The sequence below is a fragment of the Bolinopsis microptera genome, chromosome 1 (assembly GCF_026151205.1).
Source record: "Bolinopsis microptera isolate Bmic1 chromosome 1, MBARI_Bmic_1.0, whole genome shotgun sequence".
Classification (NCBI taxonomy): domain Eukaryota; kingdom Metazoa; phylum Ctenophora; class Tentaculata; order Lobata; family Bolinopsidae; genus Bolinopsis; species Bolinopsis microptera.
The window spans coordinates 21862033-21880945 of NC_087072.1; the positions used below are offsets into that span (position 1 = coordinate 21862033).

Here is an 18913-nt window from a genome sequence, read left to right on the forward strand (position 1 = left end):
AATCTTATCACGTAACACGGCAATTATAAATGATATAGAATTATCAGTGCAGTTAATTGTGTAAACTAACTGGGTTATCAACGGACAGGCTAACTTAGGTCATGATCGACGTCAGGGTTTTCAAACGGGCCCCTTGCCAGATGATACAGACTGGTGCAGGTGATTAACTTGGAACACGTCTAAACAGTAAAAAGTCATGTCTCGTGAAAGTAACCCTTTTTCTTCAACTCTTAGCAGCTCATGTAAATATTTAGTGACCAACCTATCATGTTAACCATGTTTCCTCTACAAACAGTCATGTGACCATGGGCCATAAATATACTTTCTTTTCTCTTGACATCTCAAAATCCTCGATACTTACGAAGAAGTGTTAACAAAGCAAAATCGAAAATATGTACTATCGTAGCAACAATAAAATTACTGATTCTGATCCGCTTCAAATTCGTAAGTTTATTCTTATGACAAGACTAATCTTTAGATCAGCTGGCACTAAGCCCATTCTTTTACAACTAGGAGCATTCAAAAAGACGATTGGATAAATTACAAATAACTAAAATGAGTCTCACATTTAATAGAAGTTTAAAATGTCCATTAAAATTAAGAGCAATCAGGAACGAACAACTGCCCCAAATTGTCCCTGAAAACGACGATTGTGAACATCTCCCAAAATTAAAATTAGGAAGCAGCAATCTTAAGAAACCCTAGCAAGAGAATCCTTATATACGTTTATCAGTCCGGACTGGTATTGATAAAACTACAGAGAAATAAAGGAATATAAGCTCGACCACTGAATAGTAAGCACTGGACTACATCCAAAAGGGGATTATATGCAGTGCAGGATTGCAGAGAGAGAGAGAGAGAGAGAGAGAGAGAGAGAGAGAGAGAGAGAGAGAGAGAGAGAGAGAGATGTTTTAACTTTTTAAGTCTGAATCTGTTAAAGGACCAGTTAACTGAAAAAAAGTTATCCTCATATTTTGACAGATTGTGACAAATAGCAAACTAAGCAACGAGTCGAAATTCCTAAATCTCTAACTGCTCTCTAACGCGTGTAAATATCGTTTGTATTATTTTGGCGATGACGTCACGAAGTCCCTTGCGCGCACAGAGGAGCTCGTGAGAATGTATTTTATAGGTAGAAAATGGACATAATACAATGTTTTTCCCCGAATAACTCGAAAAGTAAGTAATTTAGGGTACATGTTGCTTCATAAGTTGTATATAAACATGGCCATTCTGCACAATTTACACACATTCAAAAACCTTTAGGGCCTTCATAGCCCAATTTACCAGATATCCATAGTTTTGCATGATTTCTGGAACCGAAAATCAGTTTTTCGCCAATAACTGAAAAAGTAAGCCCTTTAAGGCATATGTTTGTTCGTAAGTCATATATTAGTATGCTAATTGCGGTTCTTTTGCACCCTGTCTAAAGACTCTATCACAATCCTATCGAAAATGGGCTCAGCACCACGCCCAAAATGGTTTTTGGCGAATTTCTCGAAAAGTAAGGATTTTTGGCCATGTGTTTCTCAATAACTGCTATATAAACATGCATATGCGGCTTCGTTTAAGCCTATTTTGAAGTCTCTACGACCTTCAGAAGCAAGGGGTCGGTTACTTTATTGGGTCAATATGGGCGTGGCCCTCCTGGGTTTTCTCCACTGTCAAAAAAATGTCTCCAAACGAAAATCGTTTATTCATACCTTCGGAAAGGTCTGTGCAAAGTTTCGTGATTATCTGAACATTTGCAGGTTCATTTCCATAAATGTCCATAAATGACTAGACTACACAACTTTAGAGTTAACTTTAGAGAAACTCATAAGTCATTTATCTCAAATTAAGCTGTTAGTGTCCATGATCAACCTATGGCGACAATGTTTTACGTGAAATGTAAAAATCAGGAGTAATATAAAAAGTGTATTTTTAGATTAAAGTGCTAGCTCATAGTTTTAGAATTGTATAGATTAACGTTGGTCGTTTAACCATCTAACAATCGATCGTGCCGTACTAATATATGGCCAAAGAATAATAGGGTCTTGGAAATTCTATAGTTGTTCAGTGGGTCGATTGACTGAACACGTTTGCACTTGGTATTTAAACTTACCAGTAGTTTATTTATGTTATGTACCGACGATAATGCAATTAGGATAACAACTAGGTAAGCCGTAAGTCTAATTCAAAACACACCGCACACCGTACACTCAAATCAGTATTGCTATTTGTATTTGGTAGACCGGGTACTTTGACGGGAATTCTGTTCCCACGGCACAGTTCTGATAGAAGCTACTTCTACTAATGGTCCCAGAGGAACGGCTGTAAAGTAGCCAGACTTCTTGTCTCCTGTACTGGCTGACACATTCGGATTAAAATTAGAAATTTCGCTATGCTATAAATATAATTGCTCTCGGAATTGAACAAACTCGTACTTATCTAGATCCTTTCTAAATTCGTTAGAGTTTCATGGACTGGAGAAAAATAATCGGTACAGTCTCCCTGCTTGTGTAATTAAGCAATGAAAACAATCCAAAATTATCACATATGACATAAGTTGTAATAGCAGAAACTTTCTAACCGTACATTCACCCGCCACTGTCCAAGAACCTATATCACTGTTTAAAATCATGACGTGAGCACTGTACATCCAATCAGCTATTCCTTTAGTTAGGATGATAGCCAAAACTATAAGGATTTTGGAGAACTAGGGTAATAGTCATAATTCTAAAATTTGAGTGAGTTACACGTGTTTTAATGACAACGATAAACATTTGCAACGTATTACGCTATGCCAGCGCGAACTGAGGGACTTCGTGACTTCACGAGGCCACAGCTTATTATTGCAATAACACGCGTTACACGTACGCTAGAGGGTTGGTTCTTTCGGCGATGCGATTCTTTACCAGTTTGTCACAGCTGATTTAAATCTTAGCCAAATTGGAGACTAAAATTTTTCATTTAACTGGTCCTTTAAGCAAAACTCAAGCCAAAACTAACCATATACTGGTGCTACTTAATAATGATCATTAAGTTTGGATAGCTCAGGAGTTTAACACGATTATGTAATAGCTTAATGGTGTCAAATAAAGGAACACTCACTCATGCATGTACAAACGCATACATATAGTCAACAAAACGCAACAACTAGAACAAATTAACTTAACTTCTTTTGACGTTTATTTTTTCTTCACACCACAAAAAATAAATATAAACTCCACACTACAGGGTGTTCAAGAAAAAGTCGACCAAGCGATAAGAGTTAAACTTTATTTGAGGAGGGTGTGGCAGCCTGGATGACGTGTTTCACAAATTGTCCAATATCAGGCTCATGTTATTGGAGGCGTAGACCCCACAGTGATCAGATCTGTGAAGATTAATTTGTGATGTGATCAATGGGTAGAATTTGACTTAAAAATTTGACTTAAAAATGAACTAAATCTAGGGTATTTGACAAACTTATAAATGGGCTGCAGTTCACATGACTACTGAACTGATCTGTACATAAATACATAATATATATAGATTAGAATAGAAGTAATAATAATCTCTAAGAAATCTCTGAATAATTCTAGGATCACATATGGGACGGGACCCCTTGCCAAACGGGTGGTTCTCGTATTAGAGGAGGTGAGACAAGCGTGTCAGTGTCATGTAATGGAAGCAATACGAGATTCCAAATCGAAATTTAGTTGTTGAGTTGTTAATAAATGACCGTGATCTTGTGTATACAATATACATACTGAAAGCTGAGGTCAAATTATCCATTTCGATTCAACATGCAGCAGAGATGTTGTTTGATTATTGATTAACAGATCACTGCAGCTACCCGATTTGAGAGTCGTTTCTGTATCAGATTCTGTATAAAATGCACTTAATTTAAACAGTGACATGTGCTCCGCAGCAAATCCAAGATTCATGATTGATTTTTTATACAGATTCTGGAGCGCAATAGCACATAACTTACTGAGTTTTAAGTTGATAGGTTAAAGCTCAGGCGGGTTATTAGCAAAAATCACTTAGTCACGTTTTTTGGGACACCCTGTAGTAAATACAACTTAGAAGCGTGTAATAAAGATATATGCATTTTACACACTAATCTAATTGAATAATTTCATGTGTATAACATCATGGAGCTAGTGAATGCTGTAAAGGATTATACAACATTTGTATTGTACAGTTGGTAGTATAGCATTCTGTTTTCAATAAGTTTATATAGAATTGAAGTTAGTTCGCTAAATGAAGTCCCATAAAAAGTAACTACAACTCATTCATTACAACCCGTGATTATTAAACGAAAAATAAATGATAAACATGATTTATAATTTAAAAACTGTAAACCACCAACTGAATTATCGCTTAAATTTAAATAAGTATCAAATCAAAAACCATCATGTGCCGTTAAGCAGCAGGGCGCGGCTCACCTGGGCCACAGCAAATCGGAGAAAATGGGTTCGAAAAATCCAATATTGGCACTAGAGTCCTTGATCTTTCAGATAGTTCACTGGGCCTTTTGAGCTGCCGTCCTTCAGCTTCTGTCAACTGAAATTACTACTAATCCAAGTTGAGGCAATCAGCCGATGCGCGGCTTTTATGGTTATATATGATATGTTTAATCTGTAATAAAGATCAAAATTCAAATTTGTATTCCTTTAAAAAAATTTGTATTCCTTACATTTCCAGATTGCTGATACTTGCACTGTGAATTGAATTATAAAATGTTGTAATACAAACAAACACTGCACTGGAAGAAAAGAGTATGCAAATGCAATAGCCAATATGTAACAGATTCCAATAGCTCGAGTTTAATGGTAATTACCTATTATTATTGGAGTTTGTGATCCCTGTGATTTAAATTTCCGTGGTTAAATATATTTTGTTGATTATAATGTTATGATAGTATAATTTATTGTAAATTTGTGGTATTTAAGTATTGTGTAACGGGATGAAAGTGCTCTAACCAGGTGTAGCCAGTCCACACCCTGGCACCATAATATGAAGCACTTGTTTTAATTCTAAATGAAAAGCTCGAGAATGTTATATTTCCATCCATGCCATCTATGCTGCTTCAATAGATACAAGTTAAAACACAAAAACAATGGCAGAGCAGAAAATGTACCCATCAACCTTCAAATGTTGATCATTATCATGATTATTAAAACGGATTAAAAGCAGACTAAAACGGAATATATTCCTTGTTCAAAGAGAATACAATCAAGAAATTCATTTTGTCAAGATGACTTTAATGGGTTTTACGTCTAGGAAAATGGGTTTTATGATTCTAATGTATCAAGCAGATTATTGCTTCCACAACTCTGGGACCTAACCACTGGTTTTCTAGTCATCCATTATGTGGAACAAGTCCATTGTCCAAACTAACAGATACAAATTTAAAGCCAATTCAGTTGACATTTACTCAATCACTAGCAGTGGCGTAACGTTGCCTGTTGGCGCCCCCGCCGAAAATGCGCCCCCCTGTTGGCGCCCCTCACCCCTACTTTTGGCGCCCCTCCCTATCTATTGAACAAATTAGGTGATTTTAGAGGATACGCCGGTAATATCTTTAAAAAAGTGTGTTCTAAAGCAAACGCCGGTTTGGAGTACCTCAGTTAGTTTTTTCAATATTGTCCCACATTTCATAACGACGATTTTTGCGCCACCTAAGATGGCGCACCAAAGAGCATTTCAAGGTCACAGGTAAGCCAATATAAGTTTGTTTCAACCAGACGTTTAGAAAGAATTTATTAGCTATGCCAGGACATCATACAACAAAGATAAGAGCAGAGGCGGCTCCGTGGGCGCTGGCTGGCAGGTGTGGTGGGTGTCCATCAAGGTCACCGGACTCAGGGGGAAGGCCCCAATGCCGACTGCTGTTCGCCGAGGACTGCATACAATACCACAGGGCAGAAAGTTAATAATCAACTAAAATTTCTAACGTACATTACAGTTACACACAGGGCTTATCCTTTACTATACTTTATAAAGCGAGGACGATATCTATCTGTGCCATTTTACTGGACACCAATACCACCGGACATCACACTTTAACGCGACTTACTGCAAAAATCGTAAAAGAAATAAAAAACCGTAAAAGTTTTTAAAAAAATTGGCCAAGGAATTATGATTTTAGAGCCGAAAATTTGGACCCCCAAGTGGTGTCAAAAACGCCAATTAAATAGGTAATAATTATTTTAGTAACTTGAGTCTTGACACCGTTTAGGGTTATATTATACGGGTTCCTGCTAGTGTATGTAATGTGTCACAGGCGACAGCAAACAAAAACGGAAACTTATAAAATTGGTGAAATAGGACACCACATGTGTATGACGCCTGGACGCCCTCAATAGCCACCTCTGGATACGAGTGTGCCTCCCAAGAACAGTCCTCTTGTCATCGAGGAACATCGAAGGGGACAAGGCGGACAAGCAATAACCTAATAAAAGTAAAATTTATTTAAACAATTTACACATAATTGTCACAATGACCCTATATAAAAACAACCCTTCAAAAAATCAATATATTCCCTATCTCAAATATTGGGAGAAACATTTGAAAATCACCCTTGGCGTTGTGGCTCCAAATTCAAATCTAAACTATTTATATTAACAAAGTTCTTTCTCGCACCTCTGTCTCCCCGTAGACAAGCAATAACCTATCATTTGTCAACCTTATTCCAAGGATAGACGACCAACACAACCAAGTGGATGGTATCAAAATATTTCAACAGAGTATACGTATACAGTTTAGCGTACGAAGAACAAACATAGATTCACATGATCTGAGAAGTGTACAAATTTTGAAAAGTTAGTCGTAGCGCTCGATCCTCATTTCACATTACAAAATGGCGCGCATAATATAAAAGTGAAATTTTAATTCTGCTGTCCGTCAATGTTTTTATGTTACTCAGCCTGCAACATGCAAGGTGCAGGACTGAGGACTATGGATCGATTTTCTATTTTCAATGTAGTTACAATTTTGAATTTATATCTAAGGGCTCTTACCATTACTAATTTGCTCGCCCAAAAATTTCACGTGACTTTGGTTTTTATGGTTTTGCAGCCTACAAAACGGTTTTACACAAACCCTAATCCTAAACCAGAAAACCTAACCGTTAGTGGTTAGGGACCGAACTTCGGAAATAAAAAATAGAAAGTTCTGTCCGTCTCGTAAAACTAAAGTTAGCTCCCCACGAGCACAATTTGGGACAACGTAGATTTTGAATTATCCTGAAACATGAAAAGTATGATTTTGAGCCAAATTAAAGATCGCAGCTTTTTAACTTTGCAAAATAATGTTGTTGCTATGACTCCAGATTGGACAAATATTTTTCGATCAGTATCACCGTACCCGTTAAATTAAATCCTTCACAGCTCGGCGAGGCCCAAGGCTCAATGGTGCATTTCGCCGATCTAGACGTGGTTGCGAGAACCATTATTTGCAATAGCGCATTGCGCTACAACACGTCAACGTAATGCAAAATTTGTATCACGTCGTGACCCCCAATGTCGTTTCACTATAGTGTAGAGTTTTTACGATATAGTGGGAGCCGCGCACTCGTGCGCGGCGGGTCATACAACGTATGAAAAGTGCAAATTCAAGCTTACCTGGGGATAGGACCCCAGGCGATTATGTTCATAAATCATAAATAGAGATTCGGCGGAATCAGGAATGATGGGCTGAGCGTCGCCCAGTAAAATCAAGCAAGTTATAGAATTAGACATATTCAATATTTCATACGTATCAAATTGCGCTCCTGTCCTACCAAATCGCTCGCCCAAATTTTAAGAAAATTCTTGTGAAAGGGCACTTTTATTTGGTTGTGAAATCGATCTCAATCGGTGTATTTTTGGACGCTGATTCCGAATCATCCTCCATGACGTGTAGGGTAAAAATTCTTCCCTGGAGAGTTACGGGCAAAAAACCGTTTTGGTCACGCGACAGGCTAGTAAAACATGAATTCGATCGTTTAGGGCTCGGGTTATGGCAAAACCACAACAACTATTAATAGCCTGGGGTTCACCTAACCATGTGCTTTTGCGCCACTTCGCGATTCGGGCGCGCTTGTGAGGCGGGCGCGCGCTACTGCAAGCGCAAGGGCTCTGGATAGAGCAAGCCTGGGGTACTCAGGTAATCAAAAATAAATTACCTTATAATCGGACGTTATTCGACCGAACATTACCTGGGGACCTCAGGCTATTATGTTCATAAACATATAATATATTTATGTTCATAATCATAGAATAGAGTGTAGAGATTTGGCGGCCGAAAGACAGGCTGAGCGCCGCCCAGTAAATTTTTGGCCAATTTTTACCGGTCTCTCTTTTTGCTTTTAAAAGCTCGCTATGTAATAGCTTCAAACTGGCTACAGGGAGTTTGTGGTCCCCAGCATAGCTTCACACTTTTTTATTTGTCAATGTAGCTAAAAATCTTGATACACGTTGTATTGTAACGGGTAACCCCTTTTCGCTCGCGAAGCGTGCGACGGCCTCCGGCCACGTGCACGCTTCGTGAAGTTCGCGTGCACTTACTGGCCGGCAGCGCTCAGCCTGTCATTCCGCCACATGTTTATGAACATAATAGCCTGGGGTCCCCAGGTAAGCGTGCACGAGAAAGGCCAGGCTTACAACGTGTAACAATAGAAATCATGTCATGTCTAGCAGTCTACGTGAAACTGTTTCGCTTATGAATGACGAATTAGAAACTGGAAGAAAGGAGAAAAGTTGAATGAAGAGTAAAGTAAAAGAGTGAAACTGGAACGGGGAAAACCAAGGAAGGAAATATTCTGAGCGAGGCCAGAGGCATTATCAGGTCTGAGGTGTGAGGAACCAGGGGTATTACGAGATATAACGTAAAAAATAAAACATGATCATGATGATTGGAAGAAACATGACGAAGAGGAAATAATACTGCCTGTATTTTATGTCACAAGGATAAACGAGAAGAAAAAGCGAAGGCTTTCTATTGGGGTTATTAATATTATATATCAAAAATTAAAAATCGAATGCTGAACGAGCATTGAAGTCAAAATACTTATGTGTCAATCATATTATTCAAAATCTCAAGTGGCCAGATTTACGACATTCTAGTTGGACTGTGAACGCAATCTGCATGTTTTAAAACTTGCAGGATTGAAAAGCTCGTAAATCAGCATAAAGCAGCGACTTTTATAATTTACCAAAACGGAAAGACGAATGAGAACAGTTTACTTAACCATGTTCGTAATTCCAAGTCTGATGAAATTCCTGGGAACTCCATACATTGGAATAAAAATGTAATAGAATCGTCAATGTAATGGAGCTATTGAATTTGATTACCGAATGTTCATTATATTGCTAAAGTACTGAATATGAAGTATTTATGTTTTGCAATTCAAACTGTATCAGTATGATGAATAGGGCTATCCAGTTAACCCTGGAACATGGAAGTTACAACTAAACACTAAAACGCGGCCACCAAAACCGAAATAAAGCAGCCGGCAGATTTTACACGTCAAAAGTCGCAGCAACCGAAATGACTGCAATCTTGTCGATCACGTGACATGACCCTTTCAAGTATCCGCCTACAAGACCTCTGCAATGCTGAGCCCCCCAGTTTGCTCTCGACATGCTTGTATTCGTTGTGTGGTCCGTTATTGTGCTGGATGCTGGGGCAGAGCATCGAGCGAGCCCTCCTGTCATCATCCAGACTCCAACGAACATGACAGTTGCTCCTGGCTCGCCTTTTAAGCTGGAATGTAAAGCGGAAGGGGCTCCAGCACCTAAAATAACTATTACAAGACTAGAGGAAGCAGAGATGGATCAAGTCAAATCAACAGGAAACGGTTTAGACGGTGAACTACGCCCGAAGGAGGTGATCTACATGAACGAGGAGGTTTACGCTTTGGATGAGGGATGGTACCGGTGTGTAGCTGCTAACAGTCAGGGAGTTGTCTTCGCAGATGCCTACTTACGGATCAAAGATCTTTGTGGAGATGTCACGTGCACAGGGGGCAAGATCTGCGTTCCTGACAACGAAGCTGCCACTGCATCCTGCGTCTGTCCTATGTGTGTGGATAAGACATACGATGCTCTTTGTGGAAGTGACTGTGTCACTCACTTCAACTACTGTCAGCTTGAGCACAAAAACTGTCTTCATGGGACCAGCTACAACAGATTCCTTGACAGCTCTTTCTGTCCTGACTTCACCCCTCCTGAGTTTGTTGAAACCCCGCCAAGAGAGATCGACGTGGTGGAAGGAAAAGCTTTCACTTTAACTTGTAAAGCAGCTCCTGCTGGAAGGAGCCCGGGACCTCCACCAACCATATCATGGTATTTACCAGACTACGCATTTGAGGCTCCATCTTTGTACGACGAAAACCCCACACTTTATGGGCCTGACTATGGACAAAAAATTGGCGACGGAGAGACAATCGAACTGAGGGCAACTTACGACTATGAGGTGTTCTGTGTCGCTCATCACTGCAAAGATAGTGGAAATAAAGCTACGGACATTGTCTCTCACCAAGTAAATGTGAAGACAGGGCCTGTGGAGTGTTTCAACGAGTGGCGAGGTGGTCCATCTTGTCAAGTGTTTGGGGATCCCCATATCATCACATTTGATGACGTGGTGTACGAGTTTGAAGGACACTGTAAGTATATTCTGGCCAAGGATTGCGATAAGTGGACCATCTACGGTAATTTTGAGGCCTGTTCAACTCATGGAAGAGGTGCTTGCCTCAGTTCTCTCATCTTCAACTACAATGAAGAAATAACCATACAGCTCCAAAGAGGGATGGCTGTAAAGGTTGATGGTAAAGATGTAGAAATTGAAGGTCTCGAGACGCTAACAACTCAGACGAAGGAGAAAATATTTATGTTCATTGAAGGAGATTGGTTGGTCATCAAGTACAACATTGATATCGACTCACACAATGAACTTCGTTGGGATGGCCTGATGAGTGCCCAAATACTACTGGGGTCCAACTACCCTATAGTTGGTGGCCTTTGTGGAAATGCAAACAATGACACCACGGACGACTTTATGATGAGACGGACAACAAAAGTGGTTACCAACACTGCGAGATTTGGAGACAGCTGGAGAGTCGACAGCGAAAACTTGTGCTCAAAGTCTTCTGATTTGCCGAAGTGGAAGTGGAGGAGAGAGTTTGCGGACCGAAAAGGCGACGCTATCTCAACTTGCGAAAAAATGTTTGAATCTCCGCAGCTTGCCAATTGTGCTTACGGTTCCTCTGGGTTAAGCCAAGTTGATTCCAAACTCTACAAAAATTCTTGTGTGGCAGACTTCATGAGGTCGGACTTCAACGTGGACGAGGTTTCTGGGCTGAACATGGCTTGTGTAGCGGCATCAAACTATGCTGCGAGGTGCGACAACTTGGGCAACAAAGTACATCTGTGGCGAGAGCAGACGGGGTGCGCAGGAAAAGAAGAGGAACTAATTGAATACAAAAAGTTTATTCGAAAGTTTAAATCTAAAAGTGAGTTTTAGCTCTAGTGATATTAGTGGACTATGAAGGTATGGACCCAATATTCTCGATATTTTTAGTAATTTTGCAGAACGATCAATGATCATATACATTATATATTGAATTTTTTTTCATTATTAATCTGTATTTTACATGCAACAAAAAATTGTTGCAAAATCGTTTTTAACATTTTAACAGCAACAAAATAAACAGATATTTTCTCTGTCTTAACAAAATCACATCTACTTCAGCTATAGTCAATTAATTCAATAGAACATAAGATATCAATCAGTAGCCTAGCAGAACTTAAAGATTTTTTCAAGTCATCTTAAAACCACAATTTTCGTTCACACCAGAAATGAAGCGCTCAAAGATCTTAATTTTACAGGTAAAACAATCAACGAAAATAAACTAAGAATCAAAAGTCTGAAATTCCATATTTTTGACAGTAAATTCAAACTTTTCAAGTAATAATGTCAGCTACAAATATAATTGCCAACATTTGAACGTTGTACCTTTAAAATTTTCGTAAATATAAAATATCTCTTCTTGAACCCTAAATTAAGTTCTCAAATTGAGACTCCTTGAAATGATTTCCAATATAAGTACAGCGCTGCTCAATGCACGTACCATAAAAGCTACGAGAGTGAACTAAATGGTCGGAACAATTAACCTTCACGTTCAAGAAGTTAACTTAATCCGACAATATCTATATCACAGTATAATATATTAACTGTATGATAAAGATAACAATCATTATTTCAAAAATAGCATCATCACAGGACTTTGTCTTTACCGCCACTTCAGCTGGAGAAATGAAGCACCGATATGTGAGCAGACTGTAAACAAAATTTAGAATATTCTGCGCCTTTTTTGATTTTCTGTATGACCCCAGTTTTAGGAGTTAGCTTCTTTTATTTTTTTTAAAATGTTGGGGCACCCACTTTACCTCCCTATTGGGAGGCTACGTCCGTCATTAGTGACTAACGTCTATTAGGAGTTAGCTGTTACTACCTTCCCTAATAAATATGCTCATCTGAAACTTGCTTAATAGTTCATTTACACAGGACCTAGTAAAAATTACGCACTGATTGACGGCTGACATCAGTGTTCATTCTCAGCCTCTGACCCTTTTCCAAATCACTGTATCACACAACCACTGTCGTTGTCGATGTTTTTAGTGTTTCCTCCGATATCTGTCTCTTTGGCTGGCGGTAAGTCGTCTTTATCTGATCCAGACTGAGGACGAATAGCGAGTGTTAGTTTTGAGGAGCGATTTAGACAGAATGAACCGCAAAGTTAAGGCATAGAAGAAGAGACGTCTGAGGATCAAATTATTGAGATACAATTTGTTGTGATCATGAGAGAAAAATTTAAAATAAACAGACTTTGTCACAATTAGTCTAGTCATGCACCATATATTGTCACATGACTACAATGTTTGTGGCAAAATCTATTTATGTCAAATTTCATGACCACTCTAAATTTGAGCTTATTTTGTGGCCAGTGTAATCAAGTAAGCCAACCGCGCTACAATTATTGTTACGTGCGCGCGAAAAAGAAGATGTTTTATATTTACAAATATGGTTCGGATTTCGCGTCAAAAAAACAAACGTAAACATGATTCGAAAGCACGCACTGTCGCTATCTAAAGAAGAAGTAAACAAGGAGGCGTGAAGCGACTTCTCTTTGCTCCAGGCATTTTGGGCTTGAAAAATTTCTTTTTTGTAGGTTTCATTCCAAATTCGTCGAGTTTCGGTTCTGTGTCAAATACCAAGTCAGTCAGTCTGCCTTTCTGTAGAAATATCTGTCATAATTGTCTGTCTGTATGTATGTCTGTATGTCTGTCACAACCACAATTTAGTCTACAATGCCACGCAAAAGACGTTCTAAAATATTTCTTAGACAAAGTGTAAATCATACTTACAATCTTAGGAGGAGCAGTTTCTTGAACAGTGAAATCTTTGTAAGCCTCTTCAGTGTAGATTGCATGTACAGCAGGCATTTCGAAAGGAATGGGGGCCGCTAAACCGAATGTTGCTTTTAATTCAAGTTCTGGCAACTCCTCTGGAATTTTCTGGTAGTATCTGAAATAAAAAAGGTTCACTGTAACCACATTGATGATTGAAGACATTTAAAATCAAATATTATCACACATGACTGCTAAAAATAAGATAAAACGGGTTCAATTCCAAGCAATAAAATTAATAACTCACATGAAGCCATTTTCCCGTTCACTTTTCTGTAGTCTGAGATCTATGCAGGGGCCTAGTTTCTGAAAGAAAGGATGTCTGGCTGGCCGGACTTCTCCAACTGAGTTACCCGGAGCGTGTTCGTACTGTTTGCAAAGTCCCTGAGCTTCCTTGTATACTGCAATAGAATAGTGAGTTCTGTCTTAATTGGTTTGCACAAATGTTCCAGTCCTGCAAATAATTACTTGAAATTGTGTCGAATACTGGACAGACAGACACCTTACTTCACAGCGTTCGAAAGATTGAAACTTACAGTTCTGAGCCTCTTTGAGAGTTTTGATGGATTCACCACATTTGTCGAGAGTTAGAAGATGTTCACCCTGGAAGGAGCGTGCGTACGCAGCGTAGAACTTGATCTTTACTTGGAGATATCTACGCCACTTGGTCACAAACTCAACGTCGCATTCACGCAGGGCTATATCAGCATCACTAAACAACTTACTGAAAGGAGTACATATTGAACGAATTATTAGATGAAAAAATATACAAGTTTCTATTAAAAATACAATCCAATCATTATAATCATTCTCAGCTGAAAGCAAATAATAAAACAGTTTTCCCACCTAGTTTCATGCGCTAAAGCAGATATAAGGTCAGGCTTGTGCTTCAGCTCGATAGCACGTGCAACTGTCACCTCCTGCGCTTCAGCCGTGCACTCCAGTTTGTACGCGGTCAGTATTGGAACAGTACAATCGTGCCAGTCCTCAACCTTAGTGCTGTCTAGATGAGGCGACACTTTGTCCTGAGGAGTCAGAATTTAATCTCATGGCTGCGATACTAGGGAGAATATTACTTTCATAATGAAGGAAAAATTTGGTCTCAATCTTATCAGATTTTAAAGAAAATTTAAAGTTTTGACACTAATTAGCTTATAAACCAAAGCTTTCACGCATTATAATATTCAGTGCATGATATTTTGCAGAATGTAAGACGTACCAAGACATATTCAAAAATCCCTGCAGCAGTTCTCAAACATGTGTGAACTTCTTTCGCCTCGGCCTCTGCGTAACTGAGATAGAAGTTTGGTTAGATCAGAAATATAACAAGTCAGTAGCAGACAGTTCTAAACGGAGAATATTTAATAAACAAAGTCACATACGGCAAGTAGCTTTTATTCAGGGAACGAATTTTGGTATTTCTCCCGTTTTATTTCGGCAGTTACAATAAAAATATGTTTTTAAAATTTTGAAAAACAAAAGTAGTAGATTTAGTACATGTAAAAAGTGAGCATCATCTCTGTGTAAAAACAAGAAAAGTCATCAAAAGTTAAAAAATAATAATTTGAAGACAAAAAAAAACATAGGTCAAAACAAAAAGTAAGACAATGGTTACACTATTTTACTCGAATTTATTTTCTCATCAATAACTATGAGGTTCTATTGTCTTAACGATACACACGCAATTAATGTGGCAAATTGTCAGCGCAGTTGAGCCTTAAAATCTCAATTATAGTATCCAGCCTCCTCTCAACAAACTTCAATCTGTGCAGTCAGATCAGTTCCAGGCTCAGGAAACTTGTCAGCTCTCAGAGAAACATACAGAGCGTAGTTGCCGTACACTGGTCCCGCTGAGAAGTAGCTTGTGTGACCGAAATCAGTGCCCTGGATAATGGGTTTAGAGCAGGACGAGTAGGGACACTTCTGGATGTTGGAAACTTCAAACCTGTAGTTGCTATCTCTAGAAGATGCACAAGCGGAGGTGCAGCTCATGTGGTTTCCTAGACCGTGGTATGTCAGCAGATCTTCTCGCGTGAAACCTCCGGTTAACATGATCCTACTGGCTCAATAGTTTCCCCACCAGTTCAAGGCAAGATCGTCGTCTACTGAAAATATCGGGTCATCGTCCAGATTGAGAGCGTTCTTGTGCATGGAAACTTGAATTGGACCTCCTTGGGAAGCTATCACTTTACCAGGGTTCATGTCTGCAAACCTCTCCTTCATGCTCAACCCCCAGTGCGTGAACTTGAACACTTTGACAGCGTCCACCACCCCGTGCTGGTGTCTCACTATGGCCAGGTAATCTACAGGCTCCTTTCCAAACCAGCCTATCTAAATAGTCCATAGACAGGGCATTTTTGTCAGAGCCAATAGAGCCCCCGGAGGGCCACCCTGTAAGATAGTCCATCTGATGACCATCAGCAGGATTCAGGTTCATACCCAGATGCCAGATCAGATCACACCCTGACTCATTCCTCCTGGTACCCTCATTTTGCTCTTCTATTTGCTCGTTTAGAGTGTTCACTGCCAGTTCCAACCTGAACAGCTCCCCTGGTAACTCCGACAATTTCTTTCTAAACTCCTTCATTCCGTTGTTCAGTTCAGTTTCACCGGTCAGACCCACAACACCCGCCTCAATGTCCAGAAACTTTTCGATCAGACCGAATAGTTCCTCGTGGAACGTGGTCATTTCCTCCACCAGAACGCTTGACGAGTTGGGGAATATGGCATGACAGTTGGCAGGGTCAATGTGCAACACGAAGAGGAGCAGAACGGGTATTCTACTGATTTATCCATGTGTGTGAAATTATCACAGTTAGCAGTGTATGTGGACGTATGAAAACATAAATGATAAAAGCGCAGTAGCGATGGCTTTTCAATATTAGTATTAAAAAAAGCTTATCAAGAAAGAAATAGTGAATGAAATGCTTTTATTCATGCCTTGCCGAAATTCTGAACCCCCAATTACCAGTTTGAACATTTTTCATTTTCCCTCCAAAAAGAACAATATTATATGCACTTTACAACCTATTATATTATCATTATTAATTACATTAATGAGGTATTCAGTTAAAACGTTGCCCGAATTCTTTTTCAGAGTCGCCTTAAAAGTTTCAATAATAAAAAGAGCAGCAACATTCAGTTTATGTAAGAGAACTGAGAAATAAACGTAGCGATGTCATTAGAGACTAGAGCCATTAAATGTAAACCAAACCACTTGGTACTGACAACCCTTGATCCGAGATTTAAAAGGGCACTGACCGGCGGTTCCAATAGAAGACATACTACAAATAAGCGCACGTGAAAGTCTGATTCAAATTCCTGCAGGCTTAGTTCATTCTATCGTGAAAATTGGAGATGGGCCGGCTGGCTCAATCAAAATAGCATTCAAGACCATTCAAAACTAATCACTTGGAATGCTCGAAATATCAAGAACTTAAATCTAAACAGCTTAAAATAAGGGTAAAGAATCCGTGGGAGGTTCCGTAGTAATTGGACTGTAAGTTTCACGGTTTTTACAATAATTTACGACCATATTAAAATGTTAGTTATTTGGACTTGAAGAAATGCTCGAATCAGGAAGGCAGAAGTAGCTACTTTCTGGTTGCAGGGAGCCCTACTGCAGACAGGGGAAGTTACAGTGAATAGCTTGTTAGAGGAGGTAGTTTACAGGTTTTATAGGGAGATAAGCAGGGTACCTAGACAGTTATTGAGCGAGATATTGATATTATCTCTATCACGATACTGATCACGAATTGTGGCAGGAACGAGTAATTCTTCTCTTATTCATATCGTTACGGCCAGTTAGCTCAGTTGTTTAATTCGCCATTCAACTATTATCTCAGAGGTTACATGTTCAATTCCCGTCGTGGGCAATTCTCAAAAACCAAAAAAGAAACACCTAGGTGTAGCCTAGCATAACCTAGCATAACCTAGCAAACCCACTTCATTCAGATAGTGCATGCTATTAGTTACATAATTATGCTATTTAGGTATTTTTAGCAATATTTAGTATTTTGAACGAACTTGTTGGAGCTGGCGACCTTAGCAGCACGTTTCATGTACCATATCCCAATGTTAACGCACACGTTAGCTATTTCAAAAACTGCGTCATTTTGTACCCTGAAATATAACTTGTATAATTGCGAAGAAAACTGAGCTGCAGTAAAAGCTTTTTATAATTAATACAGTATACTATTACTACTATACTGGAACCTTTAAAAGTTTAAAGATGCGAATTGCTCTTACCAATGAAGTAAATCTGAAGTCAAGCGGTTAAAAAAACTCACTCAGGATTTCTGCCTCCCAAAGACTGAGTCCACCGGAACTTGAGGAGATGTTGTAAAGGGCTGGCTGCGTCAGTAACTGACTGAGCAAAGCCCCGTACCAGAGGCAAATACTCCTCAATAACGGGGGTAGAGCGGGGGTCGGACAGCAGGTCCCCCATCTTGGAGACCAGCTGTGCTCGCTTCTGTTTCAACTCACTGTATAACATGTTATTAGAGGCTGTTGTTAGAGCCCGGGGTTTATTATTAGTTTACTGGTTTATTATATTATAACATAACTTTAATAGTTTATATTACTAGTTTACTGGTTTATTATATTAATATAACATAACATTTATAGTTTATATTACTAGGTTATTAATGTTATCTCACCACTAATTGATAACGATAAAGAAAGTTACGATAAAAACTACAAATTACTAACGCACATAATGCAGTAAGTTGCGTTATAACTTATAATTGATCTTCGTAGATTAAAATAAATAATTTAGATACTAACTTGACTATCTGATTAGCTTTCTGGGATGTGAGAACTGGAGTGAGATGTTTGGTATCCAGTGGTCCTGTAGCCTTCAAACAGTTCCGATGAAACCAATGTGACATCACCTGCTACTATTCATCTCATGTCAGCTAACATATTATATTATGACAGCTTGTTTACACAGCAATTTAGTTAATACAATCATTTAAACAGCTAAATATCGTAACGTGTAAGTATATTCTATGTTATACAAATGTTGAAAGCAGGCTTTGAGGATCATTCAATGAAGACTTAATTTCTCTTTATCACACAGCTGAAGAGAATAATCATTCATAAAGCTACGAGAAACAATTGAACTTGCTGTAATCATCTTACAAATATGATGAAAGTGTTCGTTATATAATTCAAAATTCACATAATAACCCTTATCATATCATTATGAATTGATTCAAATATAATAACTCTTGAAAGTTGTAATAAAACTTGTAAACTATTAAAGTCAAAGATATTATCATGATCCGAAAGAGGTCACAATAACACCACACATTTTACCACATCAACAATATCGGAGAGCAAGATGGCTATTACTCTATTATGATGCATGATGGCTATATCTAGATATAAAGCTTATTCTGAAGCCCGTATATCACAGAGGAAATGTTGGATTCTGAACCTTGACTGAAGTACTGACAGGGTGCTGATTGTTTGATTGTCTTGCTGTACCA

At 38.8% G+C, this 18913-nt stretch overlaps 4 protein-coding genes across 7 annotated transcripts in view; 2 read left to right on the forward strand and 2 right to left on the reverse strand.

Moving 5' to 3' along the window:
• The window catches only part of LOC134824619 (uncharacterized), a 98867-nt gene that overhangs the window by 75638 nt on the left and 4316 nt on the right, over positions 1–18913 (reverse strand). The window lies entirely within an intron of this gene.
• Positions 1–18913, forward strand: part of LOC134824632 (zinc finger protein 675-like) — a 105282-nt gene that overhangs the window by 36273 nt on the left and 50096 nt on the right. The gene's annotated exons all lie outside the window — the stretch shown is intronic.
• Positions 1–18913, reverse strand: part of LOC134824657 (BRO1 domain-containing protein BROX-like) — a 56840-nt gene that overhangs the window by 5504 nt on the left and 32423 nt on the right. The window contains exons 2-10 of one of the 2 annotated variants that reach the window (XM_063836616.1): positions 18207–18319; positions 17711–17905; positions 17448–17543; positions 14641–14713; positions 14268–14446; positions 13958–14145; positions 13669–13822; positions 13380–13539; positions 10755–12691 (exon numbers count right to left, since the gene is read on the reverse strand). The exons of the other annotated variant lie outside the window; for it this stretch is intronic. Coding sequence (XP_063692686.1) covers positions 12593–12691; positions 13380–13539; positions 13669–13822; positions 13958–14145; positions 14268–14446; positions 14641–14713; positions 17448–17543; positions 17711–17905; positions 18207–18310 — 1248 coding nt within the window. The 5' untranslated portion in view covers positions 18311–18319 and the 3' untranslated portion in view covers positions 10755–12592. Of the gene's footprint in view, positions 1–10754; positions 12692–13379; positions 13540–13668; positions 13823–13957; positions 14146–14267; positions 14447–14640; positions 14714–17447; positions 17544–17710; positions 17906–18206; positions 18320–18913 lie in introns of those variants that run through there. 2 annotated transcript variants of the gene reach the window in all.
• On the forward strand, positions 9595–11662 carry LOC134824603 (mucin-2-like). Its single transcript, XM_063836528.1, has one exon. It carries the CDS (start codon positions 9595–9597, stop codon positions 11473–11475), a length of 1881 nt encoding a protein of 626 aa, XP_063692598.1. The 3' UTR covers positions 11476–11662.